A 20,027-nucleotide genomic window follows, 5' to 3' on the forward strand; every position below is an offset into this window, starting at 1 on the left:
TTAATCTGCTCTATACAAGTCTGGTCCCGGAGCGTATTAATCTGCTCTATACAAGTCTGGTCCAGGAGCGTATTAATCTGCTCTATACAAGTCTGGTCCTGGAGCGTATTAATCTGCTCTATACAAGTCTGGTCCCGGAGCGTATTAATCTGCTCTATACAAGTCTGGTCCCGGAGCGTATTAATCTGCTCTATACAAGTCTGGTCCCGGAGCGTATTAATCTGCTCTATACAAGTCTGGTCCAGGAGCGTATTAATCTGCTCTATACAAGTCTGGTCCCGGAGCGTATTAATCTGCTCTATACAAGTCTGGTCCCGGAGCGTATTAATCTGCTCTATACAAGTCTGGTCCCGGAGCGTATTAATCTGCTCTATACAAGTCTGGTCCCGGAGCGTATTAATCTGCTCTATACAAGTCTGGTCCCGGAGCGTATTAATCTGCTCTATACAAGTCTGGTCCCGGAGCGTATTAATCTGCTCTATACAAGTCGGGTCCCGGAGCGTATTAATCTGCTCTATACAAGTCGGGTCCCGGAGCGTATTAATCTGCTCTATACAAGTCGGGTCCCGGAGCGTCTTAATCTGCTCTATACAAGTCTGGTCCCGGAGCGTATTAATCTGCTCTATACAAGTCGGGTCCCGGAGCGTATTAATCTGCTCTATACAAGTCTGGTCCCGGAGCGTATTAATCTGCTCTATACAAGTCTGGTCCCGGAGCGTATTAATCTGCTCTATACAAGTCGGGTCCCGGAGCGTCTTAATCTGCTCTATACAAGTCTGGTCCCGGAGCGTCTTAATCTGCTCTATACAAGTCTGGTCCCGGAGCGTATTAATCTGCTCTATACAAGTCTGGTCCCGGAGCGTCTAACTAAATAAAACCAAAATATTTAACCTGACTTCATCCAGTGTCCGGAAGAATGTATTTGAGGCAAATGAAAATATGAACATATTTAGAACACGGCCTCCTGTTTTATACAATATTTCCCCAAAATTGTTATATAAAAAAACGTGACGTGTGTCTACATTCAAATTGGTAAAAGTTAATTGCGATATGATTAAAGGCAACAAATATAACCCTATTAGATTGTGGTGCCTGGTCATAACATGTCTGTCTGTGTGTGTGTGTGTCTGTCTCTGTGTGTGTGTCTGTGTGTGTGTCTGTGTCTCTGTGTGTGTGTGTCTGTGTTACCCTGTCGATCAGAGATAGCGAATCGAGGTAGGATCCGAAGCGTTTGACGAGGTCGTGAACCTCTCGGGTTGCCGTAGTCCCCGCGGGGACGTTACTGACGATCAGAAGGCGTTCCTTCAACGTCGTGTCCTGTTGAGAAGCAGAGCGCGTTATAAAGGGTTCATTAACAGGTTACAAAGGGTTCATTAACAGGTTACAAAGGGTTCATTAACAGGTTATAAAGGGTTCATTAACAGGTTATAAAGGGTTCATTAACAGGTTATAAAGGGTTCATTAGTATCTATCAACTCATTATTTCCAGTCCTACTACAGTCACTACTTCCTCACCACGAGGCACTAAACATCTGAAGTGACCTTCCTAGTTAAACGTGTTAACTTACCGTAGTGGTGAGGCCCTTCAGCGTTCGGTACACATCCTCCTGCAATAGAAAGAACACCAATGAGGACTGGACTGTGTGTGTGTGTGTTACCTGAACGAGGCCTGTATCAGGGCAGATCAACGTGAAGGAGAGGAGACAGTCTAGTAGTTTAGGAGGAGACTGTGTGTATATATATATGTGTGTGTGTGGGGGGGTGTGTGGGGGTGTGTGTGTGTGTGTGTGTGTGTGTGTGTGTGTGTGTGTGTGTGTGTGTGTGTGTGTGTGTGTGTGTGTGTGTGTTACCTGAACGAGGCCTGTATCAGGGCAGATCAACGTGAAGGAGAGGAGACAGTCTAGTAGTTTAGGAGGAGACTGTGTGTATATATATATGTGTGTGTGTGGGGGGGTGTGTGGGGGTGTGTGTGTGTGTGTGTGTGTGTGTGTGTGTGTGTGTGTGTGTGTGTGTGTGTGTGTGTGTGTGTGTGTGTGTGTGTGTGTGTTACCTGAACGAGGCCTGTATCAGGGCAGATCAACGTGAAGGAGAGGAGACAGTCTAGTAGTTTAGGAGGAGACTGTGTGTATATATATATGTGTGTGTGGGGGGGGGGGTGTGGGGGTGTGTGTGTGTGTGTGTGTGTTACCTGAACGAGGCCTGTATCAGGGCAGATCAACGTGAAGGAGAGGAGACAGTCTAGTAGTTTAGGAGGAGAATGTGTGTATATATATATGTGTGTGTGTGTTACCTGAACGAGGCCTGTATCAGGGCAGATCAACGTGAAGGAGAGGGGACAGTCTAGTAGTTTAGGAGGAGAATGTGTGTATATATATATATGTGTGTGTGTGTGTGTGTGTGTTACCTGAACGAGGCCTGTATCAGGGCAGATCAACGTGAAGGAGAGGGGACAGTCTAGTAGTTTAGGAGGAGACTGTGTGTAGTTTGTCACCATAACAAAGCTCTTCTGTCCTCCGTCCATACGGATGATGGCCTGTTGGCAGAAACACACTCGTTACCAAGACAACCACCACCCAATGGTATAGTATTGCATCAACAACCAGAGCCAACTTTAAAGAATCCACAACGTTTCAGTGTTTGACGTAGTTAAAATACACTTATAACTGAGAAGGTGAACAGTTAGCATTTTCCATAGAAAACATGTCACAGCGAGAGACCCTCCCCCCCACCAATTTTTTTAAATATTTTTAAATAATTTATTCCATTGAAATACTAGGGTGTGCCGCCTAAGCTTTTTTTTTTTTTTTTTTTCTGGTCGCCTCCAAACAAAGTAAAAATATTTAAAAAATGGTTTAAAAAATTAAAATGTTCTTTGTAAAACTACTAAAAACCAGATCAAGTATATAGAAAAGACATGCAACAAATGTCTAAGATTTTACTGAGTTACAGTACATGAGGAAATCAGTAAATCAAAATGAATAAATTAGGCCCTAATCTATGGATTTCACATCTGGGAATACAGATATTCCGTTCTGTACCATCACTCATTCATATATCTTTATGTACATATTCTTTATCCCTTTACACGTGTGTGTATAAGGTAGTAGTTGTGGAATTGTTAGGTTAGATTACTTGTTGGTTATTACTGCATTGTCGGAACTAGAAGCACAAGCATTTCGCTACACTCGCATTAACATCTGCTAACCATGTGTATGTGACTAATAACATTTGATTTGATTTGATTTTGATTTGAGATATGCATCTGTTGCTGATAAGATACCTTAAAATAAAAAAGATTTATAGAAAAAGATAGAGGGCATGGATCAGAAAACCAGTCAGTATCTGGTGTGACCACCGTTGTCCTCATGCAGCGTGACACATCTCCTTCGCATAGAGTCGACCAGGCTGTTGATTGTGTCCTGTGGAATTGTTTTGGATTCACCATTTGTGTCTTCTAGAGGTCTGAACCAGGAAGTTGATATCAGACCCTTTTCTTACATGAATATGTAACTTTGATTCGTCTTTCCTTCCAGGTCACCTACTTCGTTCATTTTGTAAATATATAATATTTTCTGGAACTAGTACATGTACCCAGAAACAAATAGCTTTTATTAAAATAGACAAACATCCACACGCCACTCGTCACTCGAGGTATAAAATGCATTCGCAGTCAAGAATGTGGAAAAGATGGGCCCGTTTGCAAAGGGTCATATAAAACATTGGCAATTATTTATTTTTTTTGTGAGTGGAAATCCTATGTGAAAGCAATATAGTTTGAGCAAAAGAACGCAGCATTAGCTATCGCAAAATGCATAGCATGAAATTAGCTTTTAAACAGCAACACAACCACGCCCACCACCTAAGCCCCTTTTTGATTTAGATAAAACCCTGCAAACAAATCTACAGACACACAGCCAACCTACCCATCTCTGGTGGGGCAGTATGAAACACACAGCCAACCTACCCATCTTTGGTGGGGCAGAATGAAACACACAGCCAACCTACCCATCTCTGGTGGGGCAGTATGAAACACACAGCCAACCTACCCATCTCTGGTGGGGCAGAATGAAACACACAGCCAACCTACCCATCTCTGGTGAGGCAGTATGAAACACACAGCCAACCTACCCATCTCTGGTGGGGCAGAATGAAACACACAGCCAACCTACCCATCTCTGGTGGGGCAGAATGAAACACACAGCCAACCTACCCATCTCTGGTGAGGCAGTATGAAACACACAGCCAACCTACCCATCTCTGGTGAGGCAGTATGAAACACACAGCCAACCTACCCATCTCTGGTGAGGCAGTCTGAAACACACAGCCAACCTACCCATCTCTGGTGAGGCAGTCTGAAACACACAGCCAACCTACCCATCTCTGGTGAGGCAGTATGAAACACACAGCCAACCTACCCATCTCTGGTGGGGCAGTATGAAACACACAGCCAACCTACCCATCTCTGGTGAGGCAGTATGAAACACACAGCCAACCTACCCATCTCTGGTGGGGCAGTATGAAACACACAGCCAACCTACCCATCTCTGGTGAGGCAGTCTGAAACACACAGCCAACCTACCCATCTCTGGTGGGGCAGTATGAAACACACAGCCAACCTACCCATCTCTGGTGGGGCAGAATGAAACACACAGCCAACCTACCCATCTCTGGTGGGGCAGAATGAAACACACAGCCAACCTACCCATCTCTGGTGAGGCAGTATGAAACACACAGCCAACCTACCCATCTCTGGTGAGGCAGTCTGAAACACACAGCCAACCTACCCATCTCTGGTGAGGCAGTCTGAAACACACAGCCAACCTACCCATCTCTGGTGAGGCAGTCTGAAACACACAGCCAACCTACCCATCTCTGGTGAGGCAGTATGAAACACACAGCCAACCTACCCATCTCTGGTGAGGCAGTATGAAAGACACAGCCAACCTACCCATCTCTGTGCAGGCAGTATGAAACACACAGCCAACCTACCCATCTCTGTGCAGGCAGTATGAAACACACAGCCAACCTACCCATCTCTGGTGGGGCAGTATGAAACACACAGCCAACCTACCCATCTCTGGTGGGGCAGTATGAAACACACAGCCAACCTACCCATCTCTGGTGGGGCAGTATGAAACACACAGCCAACCTACCCATCTCTGGTGAGGCAGTATGAAACACACAGCCAACCTACCCATCTCTGGTGAGGCAGTATGAAACACACAGCCAACCTACCCATCTCTGGTGAGGCAGTATGAAACACACAGCCAACCTACCCATCTCTGGTGAGGCAGTATGAAACACACAGCCAACCTACCCATCTCTGGTGAGGCAGTATGAAACACACAGCCAACCTACCCATCTCTGGTGAGGCAGTATGAAACACACAGCCAACCTACCCATCTCTGGTGAGGCAGTATGAAACACACAGCCAACCTACCCATCTCTGGTGAGGCAGTATGAAACACACAGCCAACCTACCCATCTCTGGTGAGGCAGTATGAAACAAACAGCCGACCTACCCATCTCTGGTGAGGCAGTATGAAACACACAGCCAACCTACCCATCTCTGGTGAGGCAGTATGAAACACACAGCCAACCTACCCATCTCTGGTGGGGCAGTATGAAACACACAGCCAACCTACCCATCTCTGGTGGGGCAGTATGAAACACACAGCCAACCTACCCATCTCTGGTGGGGCAGTATGAAACACACAGCCAACCTACCCATCTCTGTGCAGGCAGTATGAAACACACAGCCAACCTACCCATCTCTGGTGAGGCAGTATGAAACACACAGCCAACCTACCCATCTCTGGTGAGGCAGTATGAAACACACAGCCAAACCTACCCATCACTGGTGAGGCAGTATGAAACACACAGCCAACCTACCCATCTCTGGTGAGGCAGTATGAAACACACAGCCAACCTACCCATCTCTGGTGAGGCAGTATGAAACACACAGCCAACCTACCCATCTCTGGTGAGGCAGTATGAAACACACAGCCAACCTACCCATCTCTGGTGAGGCAGTATGAAACACACAGCCAACCTACCCATCTCTGGTGAGGCAGTATGAAACACACAGCCAACCTACCCATCTCTGGTGAGGCAGTATGAAACACACAGCCAACCTACCCATCTCTGGTGGGGCAGTATGAAACACACAGCCAACCTACCCATCTCTGGTGAGGCAGTATGAAACACACAGCCAACCTACCCATCTCTGTGCAGGCAGTATGAAACACACAGCCAACCTACCCATCTCTGGTGGGGCAGTATGAAACACACAGCCAACCTACCCATCTCTGTGCAGGCAGTATGAAACACACAGCCAACCTACCCATCTCTGTGCAGGCAGTATGAAACACACAGCCAACCTACCCATCTCTGGTGAGGCAGTATGAAACACACAGCCAACCTACCCATCTCTGGTGAGGCAGTATGAAACACACAGCCAACCTACCCATCTCTGGTGGGGCAGTATGAAACACACAGCCAACCTACCCATCTCTGGTGAGGCAGTATGAAACACACAGCCAGCCTACCCATCTCTGTGCAGGCAGTATGAAACACACAGCCAACCTACCCATCTCTGTGCAGGCAGTATGAAACACACAGCCAACCTACCCATCTCTGGTGAGGCAGTATGAAACACACAGCCAACCTACCCATCTCTGTGCAGGCAGTATGAAACAGTTGTAGAGTCCAGGTTTATATCCGTAAGGCTTCACCAGAGCCAGAACATCTTCCTCTGTATAGCCAGTCTCTGGTAAACCTTCGATCTTCACAAACGTATTATTTCCACAGCCAGGCTACACACACAAAGAGAATGAGAGAGGGGGAGAGAAAGAGAGAGAGGGAGGGAGGGAGAGAGAGAAAGGGAGAGAAAGAGGGCGGGATTTTACATTAACAGATAAAGGTGAAGTCAGGTATAGATAAAGTTGATAGTGGCTGTTTAAAGAACTGACCCAGACTACTTTCAGCGTGAGGAACCATCCAACATAGTTTAAAATTACTGAGCTTCACCTTTAATATGATTCATGCATAGTTTAAAATGGCTGTTTTTATGTGGTGAGGCCAAAGACAAATATTCCACATCGCGTGCACAATAAACTTCTTCAAATTCTAAATTACATAGACAAATAAATACAACTTTACTTAGGGTACAAGACAAACACAAGATGGTGCATTGTTTGACCTAAAAGCCTCAGAGCGCTGTGTTCCCACCACCACGGCCCAGCTACAGTGACTCACTGGGCCACGGCTTAGGTGGACATGCTTTGACGAGGTGGCTGGGACTTTTCATAGTTTACTCTGACCTGCACGCTCCACGTCCTTAGCGTCACCATGGGTGATAAAAACACAATTCCCCCAAAATAACACTAGAGCTGACGTTAACAACCACTGGCGTGACTAGTGCCTTCGCGTAAAAAGTCAAAAACGTACCCGTTTAGGAATGAGGGTACTTTTCAGTGGAAGGAGGGGGGCAGCCCCCTTAGCCGTGGTTGGCTGAGCCTTGGTATTAGCCCCCGTCCCTCTGGGTGTGGTCTTGGGACCGTCAGTTTGCGGTTTAGTTGCGGCTGTAGAAGACATTTTGGTTGCGGTTGACTTGGTGGTGCTGGTGTGGGACTTGGCTGCTGAAGCTTTTCTGATTGAGGGGGAGAGAGAGGGAGGAAGATGAGGAGCAGAGAGCGAGAGAGAGGAAGATGAGGAGTAGAGAGAGAGAGGCATTTTGTACCTTGATAAATGGTAACTAAACGTTAAAAAAAGCATGCGTTGATGAACACCCAAAATCTTACAGTAACTAACGTAATTGTAAACCCTTTAGAAGAAAATTGGTAGTGTCTTATAGCATGGCATTATTTAATAAATACTCGTTTCTGATTGTCTTGAAGGGAATTATTTCCCTGTAACACACGGTATATCAGCACGGTAGAGTTCAACGGCTAATAAATTATAACATGCTCTATGTTTGAGCTGCTTTTGAAAGCAAAAGCAGAATTGAAAACATGAACCTTTATTGCACTGTTGAATTTGATTTTCATAATAGCAAGCGAAGACTAATGGTTTGGTTAGCTAAACTAGCAAGTCTGTTCGGTTACCAAGGCAACGGCTATCTAGTAAACTTGCTAGCTACTTCAGTGGACATTGAAAACATTTCTACCAGCAAATGTGTTCAATTATACCCATGGTATAAAAGGGATAATCAATTTGGGCCGCTAATTAATTAGATAATACTGTATATAGAGTTAAGTCTAGTATATACAGTAGGATATGTATTAGTTAACTAATTATAAATCATACCCAGTCGTTAGATTAGTTCAATATTTAAGGACGCAACAGTCGTTCGTTGTAATGCTCGACTGACAACGTTTTTATCCCTTGCTAGCTAACTAGCTACGGCTAACACACAGCTACGACCCTCTGCAGCGAGGCCCAGAATAACAGCAAAGTAGCTGTATTTGCAGTGGCTTATGTAGTTGTTTTCTCCTGGCATTAATTTGGATACATCCATAACAATTAGCTGATGCTTGATTTTGCCTGGCTGGCACAGCTAGGAATGTTTGTCTTCTCGTCAGGACACACAACACTTCAAAGAGATCACATTACACATCAGAAACCAGGCTAGAAGCTAGCTAAATAGTTTGTTGTTAGCAAACCTGACAATATTTTATATAGATTTTTATTTAACCTTTACTTAACTAGGCAAGCCAGTTAAGAGCAAATTCTTATTTACAATGACGGCCTACCCCGGCCAAACCCTAGCGACGCTGGGCCAATGGTGCGCCGCCCTATGGGACTCCCAATCACGGCCGGTTGTGATACAGCTTGGAATCGAACCAGGGTCTGTGATGACGCCTCTAGCACTGAGATGCAATGCCATAGACCGCAGCGCCACTCGGGAGCCCAAATATGACAACTTAATTAACATATCAGTTACTGCAAACAGCTGGTGAAACTAGAAACACGAGGGAGGATTTGACAGCATAGCACCACTAAACTAGAAACATGAGGGAGGATGTGACATCATAGCAACACTAAACTAGAAACATGAGGGAGGATATGACATCATAGCAACACTAAACTAGAAACATGAGGGAGGATATGACATCATAGCAACACTAAACTAGAAACATGAGGGAGGATATGACATCATAGCAACACTAAACTAGAAACATGAGGGAGGATATGACATCATAGCAACACTAAACTAGAAACATGAGGGAGGATATGACATCATAGCAACACTAAACTAGAAACATGAGGGAGGATATGACATCATAGCAACACTAAACTAGAAACATGAGGGAAGATTTGACAGCATAGCAACACTAAACTAGAAACATGAGGGAGGATATGACATCATAGCAACAATAAACTAGAAACATGAGGGAGGATGTGACATCATAGCAACACTAAACTAGAAACATGAGGGAGGATATGACATCATAGCAACACTAAACTAGCAACATGAGGGAGGATATGACATCATAGCAACACTAAACTAGAAACATGAGGGAGGATATGACATCATAGCAACACTAAACTAGAAACATGAGGGAGGATATGACATCATAGCAACACTAAACTAGAAACATGAGGGAGGATATGACATCATAGCAACACTAAACTAGAAACATGAGGGAGGATATGACATCATAGCAACACTAAACTAGAAACATGAGGGAGGATATGACATCATAGCAACACTAAACTAGAAACATGAGGGAGGATATGACATCATAGCAACACTAAACTAGAAACATGAGGAAGGATATGACATCATAGCAACACTAAACTAGAAACATGAGGGAGGATATGACATCATAGCAACACTAAACTAGAAACATGAGGGAGGATATGACATCATAGCAACACTAAACTAGAAACATGAGGGAGGATATGACATCATAGCAACACTAAACTAGAAACATGAGGGAGGATATGACAGCATAGCACCAGAGGGGCCTTCAGGATTTCCTGTTCATCACCACGATATCATCAGAGGATCCAGAATAATGAAACGCTAGCTAGCTAGGCTACATTTTGTTCCTGGCTGGACCTGCGTTTACAATGTTTCCTACTTCAGTTTGTCTGGTTGTTGGTTTATCTTCCTGTGACTTTGTAGCAAGTACGGTCTGCAAGTGCAGGTGCATATTGCGTCATGATTGCACGGTGGTTCGATATCATTACTAAAAAATGTTATGCATTGGAGTGGAGACCGTAATTTTATTTATTTGTTGGGGGGGGGGGGGGGGGCTTGCCTGTTTTGAATGCTATTTTGGCATTAATATGTGTCACATATTAGTTTACAAACAATGTAATATATATATATATATATAAATAATTGAGTTAATAAAGCCACATACAAACATGGTCTCTTTTTTGTTTTCTTGAGTAAGGCAGCTCCAAAATGCAGGTGTTTCACGATGATGTTGGGACTCTGCTATTGGGACAGCTTTATGTAGGCCCAAACAGTTTGTGAGCACCGTTCGTCACCTTTACAGTGCAATTAATGTATTGTTTAGCGTTGTGGTGTGTTGTCCTTTGCTGGCATGGATCCCACTACTTTTTGTTGTTGCCCCATAAAGATTTACATGCTAAAATCCCCACCGTATACAGTTGAAGTCAGAAGTTTACATACACTTAGGTTGGAGTCATTAAAACTTGTTTTTCAACAACTCCACAAATATCTCTTTAAACTATAGTTTTGGTAAGTCAGTTAGGACATCTACTTTGTGCATGACACAAGTCATTTTTCCAACAATTGTTTACAGACAGATTATTTCACTTATAATTCACTGTATCACAATTCCAGTGGGTCAGAAGTTTACATACACTAAGTTGACTGCCTTTAAACAGCTTGGAAAATTTCAGAAATTATGTCATGGCTTTAGAAGCTTCTGATAGGCTAATTGACATAATTTGAGACAATTGGAGGTGTACCTGTGGATGTATTTCAAGGCCTACCTTCAAACTCAGTGCCTCTTTGCTTGACATCATGGGAAAATCAAAAGAAATCAGCCAAGACCTCAGAAAAAAAATTGTAGACCTCCACAAGTCTGGTTCACCCTTGGGAGCAATTTCCAAACGACTGAAGGTACCACGTTCATCTGTACAAACAATGGTACGCAAGTATAAACACCATGGGACCATGCAGCCGTCATACCGCTCAGGAAGGAGATGCATTCTGTCTCCTAGAGATGAACGTACTTCAGTGTGAAAAGTGCAAATCAATCCCAGAACAACAACAAAAGGACCTTGTGAAGATGCTGAAGGAAACAGGTAAAAAATTATCTAAATCCACAGTAAAACGAGTCCTATATCGACATAACCTGAAAGGCCGCTCAGCAAGGAAGAAGCCACTGCTGCAAAACCGGCATTAAAAAAGCCATACTACGGTTTGCAACTGCACATGGGGACAAAGATCGTACTTTTTGGAGAAATGTCCTCTGGTCTGATGAAACAAAAATAGAACTGTTTGGCCATAATGACCATCGTTATGTTTGGAGGAAAATGGGGGACGCTTGCAAGCCGAAGAACACCATCCCAACCGTGAAGCACGGGGTGGCAGCATCATATTATGGGGGTTCTTTGCTGCAGGAGGGACTGGTGCACTTCACAGAATAGATAGCATCATGAGGTAGGAAAATTATGTGGACATATTGAAGCAACATCTCAATACATCAGTCAGGAAGTTAAAGCTTGGTCGCAAATGGGTCTTCCAAATGGACAATGACCCATAGCATACAACAAAGTTAAGGTATTGGAGTGGCCATCACAAAGCCCTGACCTCAATCCCATAGGAAATGTGTGGGTAGAACTGAAAAAGCGTGTGCAAGCAAGGTGGCCTACAAACCTGACTCCGTTACACCAGCTCTGTTTGGAGGAATGGGCCAAAATTCACCCAACTTATTGTGGGAAGCTTGTGGAAGGCAACCTGAAACGTTTGACCCAAGTTAAACAATATAAAGGCAATGCTACCAAATACTAATTGATTGTATGTAAACTTCTGACTCACTGGGAATGTGATTTTTATTTTACCGTTATTTTACCAGGTAAGTTGACTGAGAACAGGTTCTCATTTGCAGCAACGACCTGGGGAATAGTTACAGGGGAGAGGAGGGGGATGAATGAGCCAATTGTAAACTGGGGATTATTAGGTGACCATGATGGTTTGAGGGCCAGATTGGGAATTTTAGTCAGGACACCGGGGTTAACACCCCTACTCTTACGATAAATGCCATGGGATCTTTAATGACCTCAGAGAGTCAGGACACCCGTTTAACGTCCCATCCGAAAGACGGCACCCTACACAGGGCAGTGTCCCCAATCACTGCCCTGGGGCATTGGGATATTTCTTAGACCAGAGGAAAGAGTGCCTCCTACTGGCCCTCCAACACCACTTCCAGCAGCATCTGGTCTCCCATCCAGGGACTGACCAGGACCAACCCTGCTTAGCTTCAGAAGCAAGCCAGCAGTGGTATGCTGCTGGTGATGAAAGTGATAAAAGCTGAAATAAATCAATCTCTCTACTATTATTCTGATATTTCACATTCTTAAAATAAAGTGGTTATCCTAACTGACCAAAGACAGGGACTTTTTACTAGGATTAAATGTCAGGAATTGTGAAAAACTGAGTTTATTAAATGTATTTGGCTAAGATGTAAACTTCCGACTTCAACTGTACATGTTACAATATTCACGTTGTCAGACAGAATGGCAGCTAACGCCAGGAACGTCAAAGATGATAGTAGCTACTGTGAATTTCCCGGTACAAGATAGTAATATGACGATATTTAGTAAATTAGTTATCACACTTGCATAAAAAAATAAATAATAATAATTACATTTTGACTATCATAGCTCTGTATTCATGGAAAATCACCGTGGCTTTGGCAAGTCCTTTGTCCTCCTCTGGCTTCTATACCAGCGAGCTACTAACACTACTGGGATGGCCCCTTGACTCACCACCTCTATGGCCACGAAGATGTTGTGTATGGATCGTGGAGGTGTTATACTGTACTGCATGAAAATCCTTATTGGTTCTACATGAAAGACCATGTAGTGAGCAATACAATCCTAATAAGTGTGGTGGACATGTTTTTCTGTACGATTCCAGTTTTTTAAAAGCCGCAGATCGTCCAAGGGGGGAGGGCTGCAGAAAGCATTAGAACATGACAGGGCTGCCCGACTGCAAGGAGAGAGGCTGGCTGAGGTGGTTAGTAAAAAGGTATTTCACCTGTGGTACTGTTTACCCATTTAGCAACAGTATAATCACATCACACAACATTTAGATGCATTCTGTAATTTCATGTTGTTTTTCTTATCATCGTTACAGGCTAAATTGCAAGTGCTGTCCTTTGAAGAAAGGAGAGAGAGAGAAGGAGAGAGAGAAGGAGAGAGAGAGAGAGGGAGAGGGAGAGAAGATGAGAGATACTGGAACTGACCACTTCCTGTCTATCTGGAGTGATGTTTGACATCATGGAGTATCAGAGGGTTTTCCCAGGGTCTCCGGACCACCTCGCTGGTGCACCTGCATGAATTGCAGGGAGACTCCTGCACCTAACATAACCTCTCCATTTCACCACTGGAATATTCCATTTATTTATTACCAAGGATGTTTACATAAAAAGGCTAACACTTTCTACGACTTCACTGTATATTAATTCTTAATTTTGGATCCCAATTAGGAAAAATACTCAATTTGGTGACATCTTTGAAAAAAAATGTTGTGTGTACATTTTTCCTTGGTCTGGGTGACATCACTTCAGAATTTTCCCTTTTCCCTTATTTTGAGGAAGTTTACAGAGACCACCTTGTATTCTTATTTGTCTCCCTAATAAAACTCTGACATGCTCTGTGTAAAATCGGAGCGACTTGTTTTGTACTGTATTTATACCACGGTAGTCCCATACATCTCTCTGGATAACTACACGCCTGTAGGTCTGCTCGTTTGAAGTGTAAAGACCAGAGACATCCAGGAAAAGAGACCAGTCGAGTAAATCATTCCAGAACCATTTCAAATGTACAATAATGATGACTAGATGCACAAGTATTGTTTCTCACACAAGTTTATTGTTGCCCACACAAACATCCCTTATATATGACTGGTTGGTGATCTCTTTCAACAACAATTCAGAGTACTGTGTAGGTTCTCACACACTTCCTGGGAACGACCAAATCTGACGACGACAGGGGAAAGCGTGATCTGATCACATGATCCTTCTCCTTAGCAGACCCCCAATTGAGATCCCAGTCTTCACAACACTTCTCTCCGAAGTTCTGGGATGTTGGGGATAGTCCTTTGACGTTTTCAAATGCGTAGACACTTCACCTTCGAGACTTGGTTATTGTAGAGTCTCCTTTTAGCTGAAAGAGAACAATAATTTGGTGAGTCTATAGAATTAACTAAATCACACCAGATTAAACCAATTCCATTCTAAACCATAAGACCATAATTATTGGAGTCATGACAGCTGGGGCAAGTGTCACCAACGAAAACCCCCGATGACAAGTTGACCATCCCTGAGCTAGATCAGAGATAATTCTAAACTAGTTTTAGAATTGTGTTGTTCAATAGCTGACTGAAGATGAGGCGTTCAGATCAAAGACACAAGATGTGCAGTCGAGATCGTTTTCTACAGTGCCGCGTTACAATTGCGAGATGAAAATTTTAAACAAAAGTTGCCACTTGTAGAAAATGTGTGTCTTGAAATAGCAGAAACAGAGTAGTTTTTAACTTGTCAGAAATGTCAGCAAGGCAGGCTAGCTACGTACAGCAAAATAGCTAGCTACGTACAGCAAAATAGCTAGCTACGTACAGCAAAATAGCTAGCTACGTACAGCAAAATAGCTAGCTATGTACAGCAAAATAGCTAGCTATGTACAGCAAAATAGCTAGCTATGTACAGCAAAATAGCTAGCTATGTACAGCAAAATAGCTAGCTATGTACAGCAAAATAGCTAGCTATGTACAGCAAAATAGCTAGCTATGTACAGCAAAATAGCTAGCTGCTTAGCTGAAGACAATGTTAGCCCACTGTTCTTGAATGGCTAACAAATGGTTCAGTCTTGTCACAAGACTTGACATGTTGAATCTGTAATACTCCTGCCAAAAACAAGCGTTATAAAACTAGACTGTTCAGATCAAACAAACTGTCGCGCCATGTCTCGTCTTACGTCTCTGAGCTTCGTGGCTATTCTGTGCCAGTACACTTGTGTGAACTGAAGCAGCTAGCGTAGCTAACCAATATCAGCATGGTTTCAGACACGTAAAGAAAGTTAAGTAACGTTATACACTTAAATTACGACTAAACTAGTGAAGCCACAATTTACATTCCAAAATTAAACAAACCGATGTCGCAGTCTGCTAACAAGCTACTAGCTAATGTTAACTATTGGACAGCTGTCTCGAAATAATTCAAAACAAGAAATCCAAAATATTGCCATACATATTTATAACTAAAAAGCAACATTTCACTTATTATCTAGCTAACCATGTCTTACCTTTTCAGTCGAAAAAATAAATAATCAAATTCTGGGTCGGTTTTGAATCCCTTCAACTGCATTAGTTCTCTCCACTGTGTGAAAGCAAATCCGAGGTTCTCTCATCTTGCACTCTATCGCTTTCCCTTTTTTTTGCCTGTCTACTCTCCAAATGTATCCGTTTCTTTGGCTTAGATCACGCGTCAAACTCATTCCACGGAGGGCCGAGTGTCAGCGGGGTTTTCCATCCATCCTCGGAGGGCCTGTTGTCTGGACCTCTGGCAGTCTCTATGAGGGTACCACAGGGTTCAATTCTCGGGCCGACTCTCTTCTCTGTATACGTCGATGATGTTGCTCTTGCTGCTGGTGATTCTCTGATCCACCTCTACGCAGACGACACCATTCTGTATACTTCTGGCCACTCTTTGGACACTGTGTTAACTAACGTCCAGATGAGCTTCAATGCCATACAACTCTCCTTCCGTGGCCTCCAACTGCTCTTAAATGCAAGTAAATCTAAATGCATGCACTTCAACTGTTCGCTGCCCACACCTGCCCGCCCGTCCAGCATCACTACTCTGGACGGTTTTGAATTAGAATATGTGGACAACTACAAATACCTAAAGCCTCCTTCACTCATGCTGTCAAACATACCCTCGTAAAACTGACTATCCTACTGATCCTCGACTTCGGCGATGTCATTTACAAAATAGCCTCCAACACTCTACTCAACAAATTGGATGCAGTCTATCCCAGTGCCATCAGTTTTGTCACCAAAGCCCCATATACTACCCACCACTGCGACCTGTATGCTCTCGTTGAATGGCCCTCGCTTCATACTCGTCGCCAAACCCACTGGCTCCAGGTCATCTACAAGTCTCTGCTAGGTAAAGCCCCGCCTTATCTCAGCTCACTGGTCACCATAGCAGCACCCACCCGTAGCACGCGCTCCAGCAGGTATATCTCACTGGTCATCCCCAAAGCCAACACAAAATTTGGCCGCCTTTCCTTCCAGTTCTCTGCTGCCAATGACTGGAACGAACTGCAAAAATCTCTGAAGCTGGAGACTCTTACCTCCCTCACTAGCTTTAAGCACCAGCTGTCAGAGAAGCTCACAGATCACTGCCCCTGTACATAGCTCATCTGTAAATAGCCCATCCAATCTACCTCGTCCCCATACTGTATTTATGTATTTATCTTGCTCCTTTGCACCCCAGTATCTCTACTTGCACATTCATCTTCTGCACACCCTACCATTCCAGTGTTTAATTGCTATATTGTAATTACTTCGCCACCATGGCCTATTTATTGCTTTACCTTATCTTACCTCATTTGCACATACTGTATATAGATTTTTCTACTGTATTATTGACTGTATGTTTGTTTATTCCATGTGTAACTCTGTGTTGTTGTATGTGTCGAACTGCTTTGCTTTATCTTGGCCAGGTCGCAGTTGTAAATGAGAACTTGTTCTCAACTGGCCTACCTGGTTGAATAAAAGGTTAAATAGAATCTAAAAAAAATCCTAGTGCCTGATTGATTAATTAAGGTCAGTAATTAGTAAGGAACACTCTCACCTGGTTGTCTAGGGCTTGGAAGGGAAAAACCCAAAACCCGCAGACCCCCAGCCCTCCGCGGAATGAGTCTGGCTTAGATGGAGTAGTTGCTGCTGAGGTCGTTTGCTTTTTGCGGCTGCAAGCTAGCTATTTCCAACAGCCATTGGTCAGGTTTCGCCATGGGCTCAGCTAGCTAGCGCACACCGCCTCCTCAATGATGGAAAACAAGTCACTCATTGTGCGCGCGCCACAAAATCTGGCAGGATAATCCGACCCGAAGATTAATACAGCAGTTCTCAGGCAGGCTCACTGTTGTTACAGTCACATTTCATTGGATGACAACTAGCGACTTATTGGAGACATAATAAATGTATACAATTAAAATTCTATAGTGCAGCTTTAACTAATTATATTATACTATATATATATATATATATTCCAAGTGACAACCTCATGTATATATAGAGAGTTAAAGGGGAATTTCACCCTGGTTCTGCCATGGCAGATTTTGGGCTGATGAGTGGCACATATTTTACATTCTTTAAAGTAGCCACCCTTTGCTTTGATGATAGCTTTGCACACTCATGGCATCCTGTCAACCAGCTTCATGAGGTTGTCACTTGTAATGCATTTCAATTAACAGGTGTGCCTTGTTAAAAGTAAATGTGTGGTATTTTTTCCCTTTTTAATGTGTTTGAGCTGATCAGATTTGTTCTGAGAAGGTAGGGGTGGTATACAGAAGATAGCACTATTTGGTAAAAGACAAAGTTACTCCTTCAAGACTGTTCGACAAGCATTCCTCATGATGCTGGTTGAGAGAATTCCAAGTGTGCAAAGCTGTCATCAAGGCAAAGGGTGGCTACTTTGAAGAATCTCAAATATAAAATATACTTGAATTTGTTTAACAATTTTTTGGTTACTACATGATTCCATATGTTTAATTTCATAGTTTTGATGCCTTCACTATTATTCCACAATGTAGAAAATAGCCATGAAGTGCTTTGAATGGCTGGTCATGGCTCACATCAACACCATTATCCCAGACAAAACTCAATTTGCATACCGCCCCAAAAGATCCACAGTTGATGCAATCTCTATTGCACTCTACACTGCCCTTTCCCTCCTGGACAAAAGGAACACCTATGTGAGAATGCTTTTCATTGACTACAGCTCAGCGTTCAACACCATAGTGCCCTCAAAGCTCATCACTAAGCTAAGGACCCTGGGACTAAACACCTCCCTCTGCAACTGGATCCTGGACTTGATGACAGGCCGCCCCCAGGTGGTAAGAGTAGGTAACAACACACTGATCCTCAACACGGGTGCCCCTCAGGGGTGTGTGCTCCGTCCCCTCCTGTTCACTCATGACTGCACGGCCAGGCACGACTCCAACACCATCATTAAGTTTCCGATGACAACAGTGGTAGGCCTGATCACCAACGACGACGAGGCAGCATATAGGGAGGTGGTCAGAGACCTGGTCGTGTGGTGCAAGGACAACTTCTCCCTCAACGTGATCAAGACAAAATGAGATGATTGTGGACTACAAGAAAAGGAGGACCGAGCACACCCCCATTCTCATCGACGGGGCTGTAGTGCAGCAGGTTGAGAGCTTTAACTTCCCTGGTGTCCACATCACCAACAAACTAACATGGTCCAAGCACGCCAAGACAGTCGTGAAGAGGGCACGACAAAGCCCCCCTCAGGAAACTAAAAAAGATTTGGGTCCTCAGATCCTCAAAAGGTTCTACAGCTGCACCATCAAGAGCATCCTGACTGGTTATATCACAGTCTGGTAAGACAACTGCTCGATCTCCGACCGCAAGGCACTACAGAGGGTAGTGCGAACGGCCCAGTACATCACTGGGGCCAAGCTTCCTGCCATCCAGGCCCTCTATACAAGGCGGTGTCAGAGGAAGGTCCTAAAAATTTTCAAAGACTCCAGCCACCCTAGTCATAGACCGTTCTCTCTGCTACCGCACGGTAAGCGGTACCGGAGAGCCAAGGCTAGGTCCAAGAGGCTTCTACCCGCAAGCCATAAGACTACTGAACAATCAAATGGCTAACCAGACTACTTGCATTGCGCCCCCCCCCCCCCCCCTTCCCCTCTTCCACTGCTGCTACTCTGTTATTATCTATGCAAAAGTCACTTTAATAATTCTACCCACATGTATATATTATCTCAACTAACCGGTGCCCCCGCACATTTACTCTGTACCGGTACCACCTGTATATAGCGTCACTATTGTTATTTTACTGCTGCTGTTTAATTAATTGTTACTTTTATTAATTTTTAGGTATTTTTCTTAAAACTGCATTGTTTGTAAGTCAGCATTTCACAGTAAGGTCTACACCTGTTGTATTCGGGGCATGTGACAAACACAATGACTACCTAAGTTAGCTAGCTAATGTTAGAGTCCTGTATTGAAATCGGAAAGCCATCAGCTGAATACTATAGCTATCTTTTTGGTATACACACTGTCAAATCAACCCGTTTCATCACATGACAGTCACTGCTGGACTCGTAACTTTAGCAGAGTAAACATTTGTTCTTTATACCTCTGATTGACTTCAGCTAACGTAAAAAAAGTAAGCTAGCTAAAGTAAACTAGCTAATGTTAGCAAATAAACGTAGCTCAAATCTGCTAGTAATCACTCCGTTACTAAAAATAAAAATTGTCAATATAGCTCACTAACTAGCTAACTCACTGTGTGTTTGTAACATTAGCAATGATGAATGTGCATAAACGGTCCATGGTTGGTTAGTTGGTTTTTAGCTGGATAGCAATCTAACTGCCAATATAGTTATAATAATTATATAATTATAGTTATATAATATAGTTAGCTAGCAGCAAGCAGACAATATTGAAAATGTCCATGTTAGGTATGGTTAGCTAGCCAGTCTAATAGAAATCAATGCAATTAGTGGGGTGGGTAAAAGCCCGTAGAAATGTCTGGAAACCCTCCGCCCAGCCCGTA

At 43.7% G+C, this 20,027-nt stretch overlaps 1 protein-coding gene and 1 long non-coding RNA gene across 5 annotated transcripts in view; one reads left to right on the forward strand and one right to left on the reverse strand.

Annotated features, from left to right (window-relative positions):
* The window catches only part of LOC129865960 (zinc finger protein 638-like), a 78,537-nt gene that overhangs the window by 24,570 nt on the left and 33,940 nt on the right, over window positions 1-20,027 (reverse strand). For all 4 annotated transcript variants that reach the window (XM_055939066.1, XM_055939063.1, XM_055939064.1 and 1 more), the window contains 5 exons: window positions 7,450-7,651; window positions 6,672-6,815; window positions 2,291-2,533; window positions 1,569-1,607; window positions 1,189-1,317 (listed from right to left, as the gene is read on the reverse strand). In XM_055939066.1, coding sequence (XP_055795041.1) covers window positions 1,189-1,317; window positions 1,569-1,607; window positions 2,291-2,533; window positions 6,672-6,815; window positions 7,450-7,651 — 757 coding nt within the window. The remainder of the gene's footprint in view (window positions 1-1,188; window positions 1,318-1,568; window positions 1,608-2,290; window positions 2,534-6,671; window positions 6,816-7,449; window positions 7,652-20,027) is intronic.
* On the forward strand, window positions 7,648-13,874 carry LOC129865962 (uncharacterized). The gene is made up of 3 exons (XR_008761441.1): window positions 7,648-7,752; window positions 13,127-13,237; window positions 13,346-13,874. It is a non-coding gene; the product is annotated as an uncharacterized LOC129865962 (long non-coding RNA).

Source organism: Salvelinus fontinalis, chromosome 11, assembly GCF_029448725.1.
Source record: "Salvelinus fontinalis isolate EN_2023a chromosome 11, ASM2944872v1, whole genome shotgun sequence".
Lineage (NCBI taxonomy): Eukaryota > Metazoa > Chordata > Actinopteri > Salmoniformes > Salmonidae > Salvelinus > Salvelinus fontinalis.